General features: G+C 38.4%; 2 protein-coding genes across 2 annotated transcripts; one reads left to right on the top strand and one right to left on the bottom strand.

Annotated features, from left to right (window-relative positions):
- Positions 1 to 2,145: 2,145 nt before the first annotated feature.
- On the top strand, positions 2,146 to 6,103 carry LOC137182730 (protein FAM180A-like). Its single transcript, XM_067589124.1, has 3 exons — positions 2,146 to 2,357; positions 5,321 to 5,418; positions 5,548 to 6,103. Exons 1-3 carry the CDS (start codon positions 2,279 to 2,281, stop codon positions 5,875 to 5,877), a joined length of 507 nt encoding a protein of 168 aa, XP_067445225.1. The 5' UTR covers positions 2,146 to 2,278; the 3' UTR covers positions 5,878 to 6,103.
- Positions 6,104 to 6,361: 258 nt separating this feature from the next.
- On the bottom strand, positions 6,362 to 17,680 carry slc23a4 (solute carrier family 23 member 4). The gene is made up of 12 exons (XM_067589122.1): positions 16,740 to 17,680; positions 15,359 to 15,499; positions 14,612 to 14,769; positions 12,859 to 13,018; positions 9,730 to 9,911; positions 9,180 to 9,300; positions 8,912 to 9,068; positions 8,559 to 8,812; positions 8,245 to 8,409; positions 8,043 to 8,151; positions 7,828 to 7,923; positions 6,362 to 7,005 (listed from the first exon to the last, which is right to left on the bottom strand). The coding sequence occupies exons 1-12, from the start codon at positions 16,785 to 16,787 to the stop codon at positions 6,737 to 6,739; spliced, it is 1,860 nt and encodes a 619-aa protein (XP_067445223.1). The 5' UTR covers positions 16,788 to 17,680; the 3' UTR covers positions 6,362 to 6,736.
- Between the last annotated feature and the right edge of the window lie 450 nt (positions 17,681 to 18,130).

Raw genomic sequence — 18,130 nt, 5'->3', positions numbered from 1 at the left:
CCTTGGAGCCCAACCAGAGACGCCCTCCCAGAGCATTTTATCTGTTATTTTGTTCTCTTTCTTTTTCTCTTTCTCTCTCACCCCCACCCCCTGCTCTCTCTCCCCTCTATCTTCCCTCTGTATCTTCTATATCACACGCACTGACATGCATGCTTACTATAATAAGAAAACATAAGCTAAATATGCTTTATTTCTTTTTGCTTGCCTGTTACATTGTTGTTATTATTGCTACTGTTTTGGGGGTGGGGGTTTGCTTTTCTTTTTCTCTTTTGTTTCAGTTTGTTTGAGTCTAGTTCTCTCTCTGTCTTGTACTGTGTCATACGTGTCTCCATGTTGGTCACTTGTATTGCACTATAAACAATTTTTTTAAATTTTTAAAAAGAGAGAATCAAATAAAATGGCAAAAATACACATAGTGCACCATCTTCATATCCATCATCCATCAAGACTGGATTTAAAGATTTATATATTACAGCCCTGTCTTCCTTATTTGTTTGCTTTCCTTTTTCAAATCATTATTGACTTTACTCTTTTGCACGAAATGTCATCTACAGGAAGATGTGAGAGTTACTCCAAGAATGTTTACAAGCGGTATCTATCTGCATGTAATTCCAATGAGTTTTTTTTAACTCAATATATCATGACAAGCAATGTCACTAAGTGCACGCATTCAGCAGGATATGACAGTCAGAACTGTTGGACACTTCCTTCTTCTGTTGTGTAACAGCAGCTGTCAGTCCACAGGCATGTCTTCTCTTCCAGCCTTAAACATGCATCATCTTCAGTACTTTCTGTGTGACATTATACTCATCAAGATTTAATGATTATAAAAATTGACCCAGTATCAGTAACCAGGTGACCATCAGTTGTTCCTTTCATTATATGACACTCGATCCTATAACATATAGAGCTCTGACGCACTCGGTAAGTACACCAATTTAAGAAAGGAAATTATTTGGGGAACAGCCTAGAATAACATTTTCGTTTAATTTGCCAATTAAAAGAATAATATGTTTGCTCAAGTTCTTGAGCTGTAGCTCTTGGAGGTTCCACAGAGGCCACAGTTCTTTTGCCAGCTTCAGCACAGTCTGTGTCTGCATTCCTCTACAGCAGCATGACTGCCACATCTTGTCTGAGACACTGGGCTCTCCAATTCTGAGTCACGGAAACATATCCTGAAGGCAAAAAGGGCAAAAAGCATGGAAATAACATCTAGAAAAAAATACAACCATGCTGTGCTCACATGTTGGCATCAGTAAGTATGCCCTAATGGAATAAATTAATGCTAAAATAGTGTTAAAACAAATAAAAGTTATTTATATGGTTGCACTTCTGGTAACTGTTCTTTAAGCTTGAGAAGGAGGTGAAGAGTGCCAAGCAGTGAACAAAGTCTTTTTGTGGTTTCTGCATATGTTTTCTGTCCAGAGCAGTGCGTGCATTGTTTAATTAGAAATAATTAGCTTAGCTGGGTTTCATGTTTGAAGTGTGAACTTTCCACATGTCCTCGTGAGGAGGGCAAAATGTGCTGGTTCCCAGTGGTCATTCTGGCACCATCACGCACACTCCAACCCGCTGAGGGACGCTGCTGTTGGTAAAAACAGAACTGACTTTGACCTTAAAGGTACATGAACACAGCTCCCAGAGGACAATAAACATGCTTTCTTACCCGTTCAGGTCCTCGATCCACAAATAGAAGCCAAGATAAATCACCCTTTGTCCTCTAAGATTTTTTAAAAGAAAGCAAAAAACAGCAAGGACTTCAAAGTTTTGACTATAGGCACATAATATTAGTTCTGTGCAAAATAAGCAGATGAAAGTGATTTTTCAGTAGACAATAAAGAGAAATCTAAACCAGAGAGAGAATCGCTGCTGCTAGTGATGAAAAATGAGGCTGATAATAGAACAAGAACAATAAAGTGACATTAACATGTACCTGTAAATGGTGAGTGCAGAAAGATTTAAAAATGAGAGTGAGTCTCTGAGCCTGATGACAACCAGCTGAAAGCATTAAAACTGTAAGAATCAGCTTATGAGGGGCAGAGAGGGACAAAGAGGGAGAGAGATCAAACAGAGATGGGAGGGGGAGAGAGAATACAGTCCCGAGGACAGACAGAGTGAGAGAACACAAATGGTGGTGATGCATGGTACAATGTTAAGCTGATTCAAAGTAAATAGAAGGAGAGAGACTCGACAGAGAGGCTATCTGGTAGAGAGAGACACACTGTTAGGAAAAACTTGAGCAGACCTGTCCAGCCTGTTTGCAGCTTTCACAGTCACCATGCTGTCCTGGAGAATGCTCCTAATTGGTCTTTTCTACTGCTGCATCAAAACAGGTGCCACACGGTATCGAAGTAAAGGTAAGAACTGAAATGAAACATAATATTTTCAGTGACAAACAGTTCCGTTTTTGTGCCTGTAAGAGAGGAAAGTTGTCATTGTAAGATTTTCTTGTATCCACATCCAGGTTTTCTTCACAGAGCAAAGATAATATTGAGTAGCAATGGTATTCTTGTTATGGAAAATGATGGTGGATTAATCCCAAAAATGGTAACAATAGCTGTCATGATCATGTTTTTTACTTGAGAGTCTGAGCCACAAAACAATTGATGAAAACATAAAGATATGTCAATTATTTATTCTGCATTAGTAGATCTTCCATTTGAAAAAAATCACAATTATAATCTGAATTCTAAAGCTTCATTTTTCATTAAACACTGATTAAGTGAGTCTTGGTTGTACACTGATTGTTCCTTGTTAATTGGTTCAGTTGTGCTTTATTATTAAACTGGAATATGAGCTATCCTTATTTCATTTATTGAAAGGAAATGAACAAAATATTGTTCAAACTTAGTGGAACTGTCTCAAACATCCTACTGGTGGGTAACTAGTAATGCTGGAAGAGTTATTTCTTCTCCTTCAAAACAATATTAAAGGTGACACCTTTAGATTTAACAGAACTGAGTACAATACAGCACAATACAAGAAACACAATACAAAATAATTACTATGCAAATGTATTGGTTTAATATCTTTCGAGTCACGGCACATTTCACTGATTCTCATCCGACTACTAAGTTCAGATGTCATCTGCACCTGTTTCCAATAGGAAAACAATGGCTGGGGTCCAAAAATGATCTGAAACAGGAAACTCATATTCTTCAAGTGAATGAAAAGCATACAGCTGAGATATTTAAACCAGCTTGAGGAGGGAAATTCTCTTGTCTGATTAAGTGAGATCTTTTGAATTTTGTGTTAAGTTCTTTGTTAAAATGTCTGGTTTTGACCCTATACACTTCTCCATGGCCAGGAAGTAACGAAATTCAAGAATGAAATCCAAGCATCAACATGTAGCACTTCATCATGCAAAGCTGGAACCATTGCCATTTGGTCATTGGCCTCTGTCATTCCTTTGATTCAACGTTCAGCTGGTAAACATATGAGTTCTGCGTGCAGTTTACTGATGAGATGCTGCATGATTTCTGGGTATGTCCATATTTTCCAAACAATCCAAGCTGCCAGGCATGTGAAGTTGCCCGGTACAAATTTCAGCGCACCATGTGATCTAAGATCTCATGACCTTCATTAATCTTTACCTTTAGGAATTACCGCTTACATCAGCAGCATACTGTAAATCAATGAATTATGTAGTGTGTGATTTAAGCCTGGCTCATTCCATTTGCTCCTAAACATAGACAGATTGCACTGCATCTCCACAGACACAACTCTCTTGGAGGGTAAAATGCTGAAAATGTTTTTCACAGGCATTGATTAAACAAGTCTTTCATCAATATGTTTTGCGGCAATATAGATTTACTTAATCATGGATATTTGAAGGACTCACCGAAAGGAAAAAGCTATCTTGCCATTTGTTGCACCCTTATTGAGCTTAGATTAATGGAGATCATTATCTCACCATTATGACTGACTTGTGTGGATGGTTTGATCCTGCAAAAGTCTATTAAAATATCATCATCTTGTTGCACTTGTTAAGCCTGTCATAAACAAGTGGATGGCAAGGAGAGACTGACTTGGCAGCTGAGTAATTGACTATGGCTTAGTTCTTTGGTTCCAGACATTCAGTGGATTTCTTAAGTGTGTTTCCATTAGATTGTTTGTGATAGTTAATTGCTGATTGCTCATGCTTCTGCATGAATGATGCAATGAATAGTGTATGTACTCTAGACAAGATTGTTCAGTTTTAATGTTTTTAAAGGCACTGCTGCAGATTAAGTAACTGACCAAAAACACTCAAGTGCAGTTCATTCAGTATTTGTGTCAGTCACTCATTTCCCATCATTTCAATTTCTGCACAACAAGGTGCTTTCCATCTATCTGCATCTGTCCTCTTTCCTCCATTTTTCCCTTCCATCTGTTCTTCTTTTAAACTACTGTACCCAACATTATTGCCTGGAGCTTTTCCTTTATACCATGTAATAAATAAGTTCCACATTTTACGTACATTATTAAAACCAGCCAGAAAAGAATGGTGGAGGCACTGGACAGTAAAACTGTGATCTAAATCTCTCTCTGGTCTGAATTTCTTTCTAATCTAATCTTTCCAATCTTTCTTTATCTTTTGCACTGCTATTAATTTTGTCTATGATTTCTTGACATATTTTGCCAGGCTCAGGCAAAGCAACAGCTCTGTTTCTGTACATTTAGTAATCTAAGTAATGTGAATGCATTGCATTTAAGGAATGTCTCTGCAAATGCATAGTGGTTATCCTTCCTCATGCTCCAGTCGTAAACAAGCAAGGGGAAAGGTTTTCGCCTGAGAGCTTTCTTCTACTGCTCTATTTGTTGTGGTTAACACCCTTGTGCGAATTCGAGAGGTTAAGGAATGTTGTGAACAGTTGAGGCTGAAATGCTAAGCCCATTCACTGCATGTCAAAATCATCTGGACTCTGTTGTATCAACCATGTGTTACTCCGCCTTTGATTCCGCTGCTGCCTTTGAAGTTTGAGGTCGCGTCTCATCGCCTGCAGGCAAAAGTCATCTGTAAGGTCAGAGAATGCAGAGTTTGAAATGCACACCGTGCGTATCATTGATTAACTACTCAAAGTTGTGGTCAGGGCCCGATGAATCTGGGTCTCACATGTGCCAGAAACCCAGCTAAAACCTGTTTTTCATGGTACCTGACAGTTTAGAGGATGTTATTCACTTGTCACAGGGTATCCAACTTTATAGGTTCATGAAAGCTTTTCAGTTCGCAGCAGTAAATCACAACAAAAACGTGATTAACCTGAAAGAAAAGGTTTGTTAATGTGACTGTCCTTGCTCTGCTAACACCACTCATTCACTGTCTCTCTTTACCTACTAGTCCTGTTCCCAGCTGCAAGCAGAATACAAAGAGGTGTTGCAACTTTGGTGAACCCCACCTTCCACAATTCATTTGACGATGTTCATCTATTATTTGAGGTGAGATAAACATATCCAAATATGCAGACCTTTTTTTCCAAGTGTTTTTAAGTGGAAAACAAGTAAACATAAACCTTTAGAATGACTACTGGAACAATTTTTTCTTTTCTTTTCACCAAATACCTGTAGATCCTACTGACTGGCATAAATTTTGAGGCCAGTGGAGAGTTTTCAGTGAGAGACGCCGAGCTGGCTTCTCTCCGAAAGACACGAGACCTGGAGGTCATCTGTGAGGACGTCATTCCTAGGAAGTTAACAGATGTATTTAGGCTCATCTCTGACCTTTCGGATTATAATGGTGAACTGCATCAGGACGATTTTGAGCGTACCGTGTTGACCTTGGTATACACCGCCGAGCAGGTGGTCAATTCCACTACTGAACACCAAAGAGATGTTTGGGCAGAGTCTTTCGTTAGCTTGTACAAAGCTATCAAACATGATCTGACAGGAACAAACTGAATGGATACAGGTGTTGCTACACAATGGCTCTGTGTTGGAGTTTAATATGCACATAAGAAAAACCCTCTTTTTTGAAAAATATCCAGTTTATGCATTGATTAGGCCATGAGAAGTCTGAAAGAAAAGTCCTGTGAGAAACTGTTGCCAAAAATAGGTAAAGTGCATTGAAACAATTATTAAAATATTGACTGTCACAGCAAAAGTTAATTCAAACTTGAGGTACTCTATATATATGTGTGTGTATATATATATATATACATATATATACATACATATATATATATATATATATATATATATATATATATATATATATATATATATATATATGAAACTCGTCATTGGATCTATATGCTGAATTCAGCATTAAATATCATAGATCTACAGTATTTACATTCACATGTCTTTTCAGTGTTTGTTCACTAGCACCTGGGCATGATCGCATTCTAAGACTGATAAGATCCGAGAAAACAAAACATAAAAGTTTAAACCAAAGAAATCATTGTTTATACTCAACAGTGTTATGCACTGGGAATACAAATTACCGTACAGAACAAATGTCTTAAAGATTATATATATATATATATATATATATGTCAACTTTCTATTATCAACATTTACAAAAACTCTATTAATAGGTACCTACAGTAAGCACCTCCCTAACAGAAGTCCATATATCAACCAGTCCTGTGCAAGATGTAATTTGCATATCTCAATCCAAAGGGTCATGAGAAATACTTTGCACCATGTTGTTACAGTACAGTGTCTTTAAAAAAGGACTAAAGGTCCAAACTGAGCTGCCTCTGATGGTATGGTTTTTCGAAATCCCCATAATGGTATGCTGGAGTGAGTACACAGCTCACATAGCAACTCCAATGATGATCTGTGAAGGCTCTGGGTGTCCCAGTGGCTGTTTAGGCTCCAGGGCATTAGTATCTGCTCTGCATCCTTCCAGGGAGCGGGGCACATCAGGAGGGCAAAACGGTATGTACCGGAGCCAGGATGAAGAAGACAAATAAGAGCTGATGCCAAAAGGAAGGTTGTAGACTTCTCCGCTCTCCAGTGTGTTGCTGGAGTCATCCTCGTGAACCTTGTTCCAGGCGAGAATGCCTCGTTCATGCTTTGACCCTGTTGGACACGTGTTAAATGTGTTAAACCATATTTTTTACGGCCCACTGAAGGAATGAGATTACTGACTCTGCCTTGATGTTATTTTCTGCTTGCTTGTTTGTTTTTCATAAAGCTTGTCTTTAAATAGTGCTCCTCTAATACACTTTGCAATATTCTAAAAAAGAGTGTCATTTCAAAACTGTTTTTGGATCTAAAGCTGACCACCCAAAGGAAATTCTATTTCATATCTGTTTATTTGAATTTTATACTATTAACAGCTGCAAGAAGTAAAACACATCGCTCCCAAGGCAGAGGAATAGAAGAACATCGAAAAAAACATTTACATTTGGTGACACCTTTTTGGTATAGTCCAATTTTAATACTGACTCTTGCCTAGTTGCTGTATTGTAACCATTGATGCAATTTTTAATGGCCAACTTCTTCCTGCAGGCAGTTTTTTTAGCCATGCTCACCGCAAATGACTAACAAAGGCCAAGACACTGAATATCTATGGGCTGCACCTTACGCTATTGTGATCATCACCTGACACTGTCAGTAACTTACAGTCACTTGATAGAAGATGATCAGCATTGGAATAAATTAGGTGTGACCCATGAAATACTGTGTTGGCTTACTTGTCTCTATTGTCACAACGCAATTTTGAGCAATCTACAAGAAACCTTAGACAAGAACAAGAAGCGTAGTGAAAATTGTGTCAGAGAAATGTCAACGTTATTTTGAATTGATTAAGAGCATACTGTGGATTACTTAAATCCTTTAAACACAACAATGCCATTGAAATTCATATCGTTCAAGTAATTCAATGAAATAAAAGAATACCTGGAATTGTGTTGTCTAGTATGAAGCCAAAGAAACCTCCTACAAACATACTGGTTGTCAGAAGTACCTGCAGCACCTGGTCAAGTTCTACCACACCTGGATACAAAACAATGAAAACAGTTAAACCTCTGTTCAAGATAACCAAGTAAATGGTATAACTGTATGATGCCTGTTATGAAAAATACCGATATTATTGTGAAATTTTATCCATGCACCTGTAGCGATTGCTTTCATGTTCTTTAATATCCAGTTAGGTATGACAAGACCAGAGAACATGGAGAAGCCAAAAATGAAGATGTTCCTAGATGAATTCATATCTGCATACTAAAATGTAAGAAAGAGTATACATGAGTACACACACGAAAAGTGTTATTTTCATGTAATAGTTCAGTTAATGTATGGTTTTGGAAGGTGCACCTGCAAATTAGAAACTCCTGCTGCAGAAATGACCCCGAACATAACCATGAACATTCCTCCTATCACGGGTGATGGGATAGTGGTGAATATAGCTCCCACTTTACCAAAAACACCCATGACAACCATCAAGACTCCACTGGCTACAATCACCATGCGACTGCCAACCTGCAAAAAAGTCAAGAAAAGGCTTCTTTTGAACAGATCTGCTTTTAAAGGCAATCATATAAACATTACATTTGGCAGTTTTCCTCTGAATACTGAAAAAGTTAATCTTTTAACTACCAAATTGATTGAACCATTGAGGATTGCCTTACCTTTGTAATACCGAGGGCTCCCACATTCTCACTGTATGAGGTGGTACCATTTCCTGTTCCCCAGGCTCCAGCCAGCAGACAGCCCAGTCCCTCAATACCAATACCCCTGTTGATAGCATGTTTAGGGGGAGGTGGAGCCCCAGATAGCCTGGCACAAGCGTGGTAGTCCCCAACAGACTCTATCATGGAGGAAATCACCCCAGCCAAGATGCCGACCACCCCTGCCAGGCTCACAGTTGGCACCCCCCACTGACCTAAGATTGGATTCAAACATGATGGAACAGTGAATGACAAGGTATGTACAGCCTTATTACTAAGATGTCAGTTTGGTTGATAGCATCGCAGCTTCTTACCTGGATATGGGAAACTAAACCAGGGAGCTTGGCCCATAACATCCCCCTTTAGATCAGTGCGAGCCAGATAACCATACTGATCTGGGTCAGAGGGAAGTACACTGTAGGTCGTCAGAATGTAGCAGATGAGCCAAGACAAAGTGATTCCCAGCAAAACCTGAGGATACATAGAAACAAAACACCTTTGTTGCCTTTTCAAGACATCCTAAGAATAAATGTGTTGTTTATTGGCAAAAAAGAAAGACAACACAAATTGTTTCATACATACAGGGAGAATCTGAAAGACGTAGACACGAGAGGTGTGCAGTTTTTTATCCTTGCTGTATGTAGGAAAGGGCACAGGTATGTGACGGAGGTACTGTGAGAACAGGATGATCAGTGCTGTGGTCCTGTTTGAGAGACAACAATACAGTATTCACAGTGTAAGAAGGACTGTACCAATTTGTAGCTGAGTATAGGGCTAACCAACAAAAAAGCCAAGTAGAGCAATTAAGCAGGTTCTTGGAAAATGAATTTTTATTAGGCTTTCCTGCCCTGCCCAGAGATTAAAACTTTACACATATTTCAAGTCTAAACTATTTTTTAAAAAGTATGCATGGGAGGAAGCAGATTTAACATAATCTATAAGACAAGTTTGTTTGATAAAAATGCATTAAACCGCCTACAAGACAGTTGCATTGCGTGTAACATAAAAAGAATTTTATATTAAGAGGGAAAAAATTAAATTGTTTTCTATTTTAAAAAGTTATATAATGGCAGGCTTGAAGTAGACTGAATGAATCATCCCAGTCCCTAAATAGACTGGGAATTTTACCCACATGGCAGAGATGCCCCAGTGATTGCCAGCGCTGGCACCAGCTGAGTCAAACAGTGACAGTCCAATGAGAGAGATGGTGGGAGCAATGGTGAGAGGTCCAATGAATCGCATGAAGAGGCCGATGAGACCAGAGAAACCAACAAACACCTGGAAGAGTGAGCCCACCATAATGGACCCCTGGAGCTGAAGAGACACAAGTAAGATGACAGTCAGAAAATGACATCACTCTTACCACAAAGGCATTTACCAGAAATTTGCATCATGCTCCTGTCACAGTCTGGCTCTATGTCCCTCAGTTGTCATTTTCCACCAGTCCACCAGATGCCCTCAGGCTTTTCTCCCTGTCATGTGATGACTGGACTGTGTTGAAGAAGGCGGATTTGAGTTGTATCTTTAAAAGACTATCTGGCATGATATTATTTAAGTTTCCTTTATTAGTTAGTCTGTCTTTGTTTTTATTCCGGTCTGTTCTCCCACAGCTTATACTCATCTCAGTTATTAAGAGGGTTTTTCTGTTTATTACGGATAAGAGAGGTTGTAGTGTTACTTGTGTATTTAAGTTATATTCGTGTGAATTCTGGGTTTACGTTTTCTGTTTGCTCTGTTTTTCCTCCTGTGTTCCTGTCCTCCTCCCTAGCCTGCTTATCTACACACCTGCTCTGTATCAGCCTAATTAGCCCTGTCCTGCTCCCTGTGTCTTCCCCGGCCAATCAGCTCTTTTCCTGTTCTCCTGTTCCTCCTGCACCTCATAACCTCGTCAGTTTAGTTTGTATTTAAGTCCTGGTTTTCAGTTCATTTTTGTTGGATCCTTTGGTCTGTCTTTTTTGGCTTTGCTGTGCATGCATGTCTGTATCCTGATAAAAGAGATATTCTTCAGTTCATACTGCCTGCTTTGTCCTGCATTTGGGTCCATCTCCTGCTACACTCATGACAGCACATTTGGTTATTTTCTAACAAGAATATATCATTGTCACATTTTTCTTACCATGTGCAAATTAGACGTTGGCTGAAACAGCTGTTCATGCCAATGATACTTTTAGGGCTGCTATGTTGATCAAAATGAAGACCACAATTACCATAAATCCCAATGCCTCTCATTGTAAATATGTTGCTACCTGTGTTTGCAGATCTGCTGAGGAGGGTATATTTATTCCTTTTTTTAAATCAATCAAATCACTCATATTCTTATCATATTCTTTTTGCACTGGAGGAATAGTGGCCTCTCTATTTTCCTACCAAAAATAATTTTTATGGTGTGCTGTAAAACAATCCAACAGGTTTTCACCATAGTAGTGTAGCATCAATAGTGCATTGTAGTCTCATTCATTTTCACTGAAAAGGCAAACCGATGTCATAAAATTAACATGGCATATAAAGTTAATGAGAAATTTCATAGTTCTTATTGTGGATGTTCTGTGTACCTGTGAGCTACACCCACTTTTAACTGAAAAAAATACACTTCTGGCAAGTCTGTTTTTCAGCTGTTAGCCACAATATATCATTGTAAACAATATCATTATAAAATGCTGCAGTTTAAGATCCATATGGACTCCCACACAATCAAACCACTTAACTCCAAAACCTCAGCTACAACAATAACTGTGGCTCTGCATGGTGAATGTTTGAACACGCTGTTGCAAGGTTGCATGCAGGCATGAAATGTGCACACATAAATGACAATTACACAGCAATCAAACAATGACTACTTTTGTGCTGCCAAAAGGGTCAGTTAAGACAAAGAGCATTTATCCTGGGACAGACGTTAGGACTGATACAAATGCTAATTTGATATGCTCATCGTTTGATTTTCATGGGACAGTCCTAAATTGATGTTTTTTAAGTTCTTTTCATCATCGTTTCATTTTCAAGTCAACACTGTCACGCAAAAAAAGTTGATGTACTCTCCTCACAAAATTCCCCACTCTGCATACATATGCCCTACCAAAGCCTACAATACTATAAGATGCTGCTAATTTCAAATTGGCAGCCAAGTCAGTCAAGGAGGACCAACGTATCAGCTGCTTATGTTACGCTAGCTACTTGCATCAAACACATAATCAAAGAAGAAGACATTATATTACTGGTCATAAACAAACAGCTCCTGCATAGAGACTATGCTATCTCTACATTGACATTAACTACTGTTAGCATGACACCACTGTCAAGTGTTTCAGGTCTTCAACTTGCAAGCATCTACTCACAACAGGAAAACTACTGAGTAAGTTCCCAAATCTAAAAGTATATTAATGCTTAGCAATGTAGTATGTTATGAATATTTATGTGTTTATATGACTGATCAAGTAACATAGCTACCAATGGCAGCCATGTATCTGTTGTTTTATCCAATTGAGGGCAGAACTCAACAACAAGCTAAATATCATACATATTTGACATATTATGTCCTTATAAAGTTGATACGGCTAACACTATTTACACATCCAGCAGCAATGGAAGTTCTATATGCCCTCTTCTTTTAGCTCTGTTCCTGTTCCTGAGAAATATAACTGGGTTTTAAGCTTGCTATATGCTCCATGATGTTCACCAGCTAGTAGCTGGACATGTGCTGTGAGTTTATCGCATATTTGCCTTCTGCAGCTGGAAACAAGGTTGATAAGACACTGAACCAAAACAACAAAACTTTGGACCATAAAAACAAAACAATGAGCTGAAAGATGTTGAACTGTGGATGATAATTCTCTATGTGTTTGTCACAATAAGCGACGCCTTTCACATCACACATAGTCATTGTAGCCATTGTTTATATAAAAATATTAATTAGTGCAGCTTTAATTTGTATAATGGAAGTTGTTTTTGTCTGATTTAGCTTTAGGGTTTATATGCTCTTATGTCAGAATCAGCAACTGCCTATGAGCTAGATTTCTTTCCACTACTAGTGTTTAAAAGATGTCTGATATCTGATTTTAGAGAGATCTACAAAAGTTGTTGAGGTCTCCTTATGGCATTTACACATGAATAATATAATTTTTAGGCTCAAAACTGGGGAGCAGTCCTTTAAATGTGGATAACACACCCTTTACAGAGAATGTTCTTGTTCCAGCTGTCAACCAAAGTTCAGTGAGTTAGGCTGTAAATTGTGATTGGAAAGATTCACTGGCCACAGTCTACTTACTGCTCTCATTCGACTCTGCCACACCTCCATGAATTCTGTAGACGAGGTGTTGACAAGGCTTGCATTTTGGGTCCAAGCAGGACATGTCCACTCTGGCATGGACAGCATTGCCATGGAAGGCGCCAGTAATGTGAATGTCCCACCTTGGAGAATTGGCAGTCTGGACATAAAGATGACAAAGATCAGGAGACAGGGAATGAAAGGGAGCCAGATAGATAAAAGCATATCACGTCAGGACAGGTGCCTACATAGGTCATACATCATCAGATATCATATATTGTGCAAGATGTTTTGGAGTGACAGGTACAACTAGACTGAATGACTGACTACAGTCAGTTATCTTTATGTAAAAGCAGGGCCTTTAGTGGATCACCCACCTTAGTACTTAACAAAAGCAATAAAAAGGTTGCATGTGTTCAGCAAAAGTGCAGCTCCTCTCAAGACCATGTCAAGAGTCTCTGTGTATCTACAGTCCCTGCTGCTTCCAGTCACATATGACAAAAAATGTTGATTTAAATCATGTGAAAGTGGAGACAGTGACTCTCTCATTAGGCTAACTGCTAGACCAGAGGGTAACTGAGTTAAAGTCATCTGCCATGTAATAATCCTCATTATGCTGTTCACTGTCAACAGTTCACATCCAACTGTATCAGAGCCGAAACCTTTCAGCGCAACATACACAGCAGTCAGTCATAAGAGTCTGAGGATAACTATTGTTGTGGAAAATACAGCGGAAAAGTGAAGATGTTAAGCTAGCAGATATCTTTTTAGGAGAGTTCATGTTTTTATCTTAAGGGACACAAAATAATTAGTTCTGTCTTCTTTTTGGCTTCTCTGGAACAGTGTGCAGTTAAACATACCTTACAGCTGACCTCTCAATATTTGGAGAGAGACAAGAAAGCATCAGTGGCACTAAGCCAGGGGAATGTGGATTTAGCAAGAACTAGATTCCAAACATAATAAGATGGAAATTCCTTCCCTAATCCTACTGTGACACCAATATTCAGCCAGGCTGAGTCTGCACAAGCATGCAAGTTCAGAGCGACAAAACATGGTTTAAATTTGTAGTCCTCCAAAACAAAATCAGCCTGTAAAGTTGTTTTGGCCTCTTGAGTTTTTACATCCGCAGGTAGAGGAAGTTGCACTGTTCCACATCTTACTGTATCATATCATACTGTACATGTATTTGGTACCCAAGTGCTGCAAAATACTATAATTATCATAATATTTAGGTAACATCTGATTTATTAATTCAAATACAAAACTATCTTTACTCTTTTGAAATCCTTTCATCACAGTTAAAAATACCTACACATTTGAAAGCGTCTTAATGCAAAAGTTCAGCCATTTGATACTTAACCTCTGATAATCCCTTAAATAGAAGCTGTGCCTACTAACAGAGTGAAATATTCTATTGTTCATGACTAACACCAGCTTTGGCAGGACTCACAGTTCGAAAGAGGTTAATACGTCCAGCTGAGAGGTTGTTCTGTTTTGCTTATTTAATCAAAAGGAGCAGTATTGTTAATTCCACTTTAATGCACCCTGCTGCACTGCTGGATTTCTGTGGAAACTAACACAACATGAAACAGGCACTAAACAGATCTGTTTTATCCAGTGAAATAATGTACAATAGCCTGAGATTAGAGAGAGAAATCTATTGACTGCATCTCTAATTACACTAAACATTTATCACGCACCCTCCAGCATCTCATGCTCATTAACTACTCCTCTTTCCTCCTTACTTTCTTACCGAATGCCGAAGGTAACTTGCAACAGAGTGCAAATGCCAGAAACAAAGAAAATGGTGCTGATGAGGTGGCTCTGCGTGAGGCCGTCATGCTGCAAACACAACCCCTGAGACAGGATTAACGGGATAGCAATGATACCTCCAAATGCAGTCAAACAGTGCTGAAAGAGCAAAGACGGGAGAAAATTAGTTACATTTAGTTTCAGGCCTTCTGTCATGACTTCATATACTGAACATAAGGGAATGTTGAAGTTATTTATATGCTTTAGGGCAATAACCTAAAGCACCTAACCTGCCTCATCTAAATATAAACTGATTATTTTATAGTGTGAGAGCAGTATGTATGTATAAAACCTGTAGAATATCTACACTTGGAATGACCCATGATACATACTGCAAAAATGAAAAGATAGTGTAAAAGAGAAAAGGAAGTCTTTTATAAGCAAATATAACTAAGTTTGTACTTCTGAGGAAAGTCTGAGTGATCCCAGCTGCTAAATACATAAAACAAACCCTCACTGACTCTGCCATCTCAACTGTATCTGAAGCAAATTTCACAATCACGCCTACATAAATAAAACCAAATCTAACCAGCTGTGAAGGAAAAGTCAAAGGGAAGCTCTCATGTGACACTGTGGTCATGTTTGCATTGTTACATAACCTCAGATACTATGCTACATAGGCTTTTAATCAGGAAATGAGTGAAGACTTCTTGTCAAACATAGCCTGAAAGCACCTTTGTTGACGTACCTGGATGCCAAGAATGATACACAGGTACCAAGGAGGCACATCTGTCACACAGTAGGCTAGCTTGTTGGTGTCTTCATCCAGGGACGTGTCCAGTTCTTCTCCATGTTTTGTGTCAGGTAGATCACAAAAGCGACCTTCAAGCTTCGATACAGTCAAACAGAAATGCAGAGCAGGGTCAATTACAGGTATGACATTATGGATCCTTTAGATCTCTGTTTTGCATTGTGGCAATCTGTATTTTTGTGAGTCACATCTCAAAACAACAATAACAAAAATACTACAACAAAATGCAATATTAAACATTTTAAAATATGCGTTCAACCAACACAACAACATTAGAAAGCCCATAAATGTTCTTATCTTGACAATTCCTTGTAAGGGAATGTGGTTTAACACTTGTTTGCTCTTGACCTTTTAGTCGTCGTAAACATAAATGGAATGTGCACCAGATATACATTTTCCTTCTTCTCGAGAGGTTATAAGGTAGAGTAAGAGCAAAAAGCCACAGTCAGATAAAACTTGATTAATTTTCAGGAGTGGATCTACAATGTTTCTTATCAAAGCAAAGCAAGAATTCTTTCCTCAATCAGTTATAGATTAACATTATTGGAAATGATGATCCTGACTTAATTATTTATTTGCTCTACAGTACAGTCCAGACAATGTATTGTTGTTGTTGCATATATTTAAGATTTGGACTTAATCCACTAACAGTTTCTGCTTCTGTTTCTGTGACTAAACAGCGTGCTGCTTATCTTTTCAATAATGTGACTTTAAGCATGGAGCAGCAGGAATGTAAGCATTCATATGTATCCATGACGCTACTTTGCTTGTTATTCTATCTGAGGTCAATTATTAACATCAAGTTTCTACTGTGGTACTAAAAAACCTCCAGTTCAGTGATAGCAGGAGAGATAAATCAACAAGTGATACTTATACATACCATCCAGATGTGTTTACATGCACTCACATGCTGTAATGGATTTTCATATTCCACATAGTATTTACATTTAAAAACATTGGAACATGATTCCCAACCAAGTGGAGATAGATCCAAAAAGAAATAAATTAGAAAGAAAGAAAGAAAGAAAGAAAGAAAGAAAGAAAGAAAGAAAGAAAGAAAGAAAGAAAGAAAGAAAGAAAGAAAGAAAGAAAGAAAGAAAGAAAGAAAGAAAGAAAGAAAGAAAGAAAGAAAGAAAGAAAGAAAGAAAGAAAGAAAGAAAGAAAGAAAGAAAGAAAGAAAGAAAGAAAGAAAGAAAGAAAGAAAGAAAGAAAGAAAGAAAGAAAGAAAGAAAGAAAGAAAGAAAGAAAGAAAGAAAGAAAGAAAGAAAGAAAGAAAGAAAGAAAGAAAGAAAGAAAGAAAGAAAGAAATTTTACTCACTGCAAATGCATAGTTGTCAAGGCCATTACTTTCCTTTTCGGGAGCCATGTCAGCTGCCGCCTATAGGCTCAGGTGGTCTTCTGACCCAGAAAACAAAATTGAAAACTGAAAAAACATCGGTCAGAGGGGAGGGAACACAGGGAGAGAGGACTGGAGTATCGGGCAGAGAAGGGAGGTGGGAGTATGGGTGGGGTGTGGTGGGCAGCGTGGTAGGAAGGAGCAGAGTTCAGACTTGAGACTACTGCGGTTGTTGATTGAAATGAGTCCCACCAGCAGCTCATGTGAACCCAATTGCATCAGTAACAGCAGCTGACCGACCAGCATCTCACAGGCAGGATATACCCTTTACATTTGTTTCTTACTTTCTCTGTGTCCCTCAAGCACATTCTCTTTTACTGTTGTTTAATCTTGTGGTGAGAGCTTTTTAAGGAGGCATAAAATGTGAAAAAACAACAATGTGGTCTCTGTGGTTGGAGGGAGGGAGCAGATCTTTCAAGGCAATGCTGACTGTTCTCTCTGAAGTGTTGTTTCAGCCACAGTCATAAGTCACGTTTCTGTAGCTGGAGATACTGAACAGTTAAAATGGGTTATGTCTTGTCCCCTCTAGCCTAGTTCTCTTCTAATTTTAACGCCAAATATTTGTTTTGTGTGGGAAAACCTCCATGACTATCACATGTTGCCATGGCACAAAGCAGTTATTGATAATGGTTAAATGTTCTGTAAATGTTAACTTCATTTCCTAATTTGCAGTACAGCTCTATTTCCCCTAAAATGATATTAAATTAGATTATTAGTCTAAAGTAAGAGTTTGATAGCAGCCCACATCTGCTTCATTAAGAAGGTCCAAAAGAGGGTTTTCATATGGCAGCAGAGGAAGATCAGACTCTCACACTGATGGCATCTGTATTTTCACATTTTCTGTCATGGGGTTGTTAATCTGCCTCTCTTGTTGTTCCAAAGTCAAGATCGAGATCACAGACTGTAAGCTGCATGACACCCGGGGGAAGGAAATGCAAGCATCATTGAAGAACAAAACAAATTGAAAGCGGCCCATAATATCTGGAAACCAGCAACCAGGCAGTTTATTAAATGCATTTTCACTGTTTTGCAACATTCATACATTAAAAGTGCATATTACTGTACACTACGCTTCCTCTGTAGAAACATCAGTATTGTATGATACACATTATTGTTATTAATCTGCTGCATGTATCATCTCTATCCATTTTGGGAAATACTAAGTAAACATGACTGCTGCTAGTACTATATATCATGTTTATCAAGAAACTTTAACATTCTTTAAAAATGTGTATATTGTACAACAATCGACAATAGTGGAATGAATTGTATGCAGATTTTTAAGCGACATATTTTTTTCTACCTTGTAAACT

Source organism: Thunnus thynnus, chromosome 5 (assembly GCF_963924715.1).
Source record: "Thunnus thynnus chromosome 5, fThuThy2.1, whole genome shotgun sequence".
In the NCBI taxonomy this organism is placed as follows: domain Eukaryota; kingdom Metazoa; phylum Chordata; class Actinopteri; order Scombriformes; family Scombridae; genus Thunnus; species Thunnus thynnus.
Note: the sequence above shows the minus strand (reverse complement) of the source record. Positions and strands in the feature narration are given on the sequence as shown.

Coding starts and splice junctions, on each gene's coding strand:
- LOC137182730 (XM_067589124.1), top strand. CDS start 2,279: ATGCTGTCCTGGAGAATGCTCCTAATTGGTCTTTTCTACTGCTGCATC. Junction 2,358..5,320: donor CACACGGTATCGAAGTAAAG/GTAAGAACTGAA, acceptor TTTACCTACTAG/TCCTGTTCCCAGCTGCAAGC. Junction 5,419..5,547: donor ATGTTCATCTATTATTTGAG/GTGAGATAAACA, acceptor AAATACCTGTAG/ATCCTACTGACTGGCATAAA.
- slc23a4 (XM_067589122.1), bottom strand. CDS start 16,787: ATGGCTCCCGAAAAGGAAAGTAATGGCCTTGACAACTATGCATTTGCA. Junction 8,813..8,911: donor GTTTAGTTTCCCATATCCAG/GTAAGAAGCTGC, acceptor ATCCAATCTTAG/GTCAGTGGGGGGTGCCAACT. Junction 7,924..8,042: donor CATGAAAGCAATCGCTACAG/GTGCATGGATAA, acceptor TTTTGTATCCAG/GTGTGGTAGAACTTGACCAG.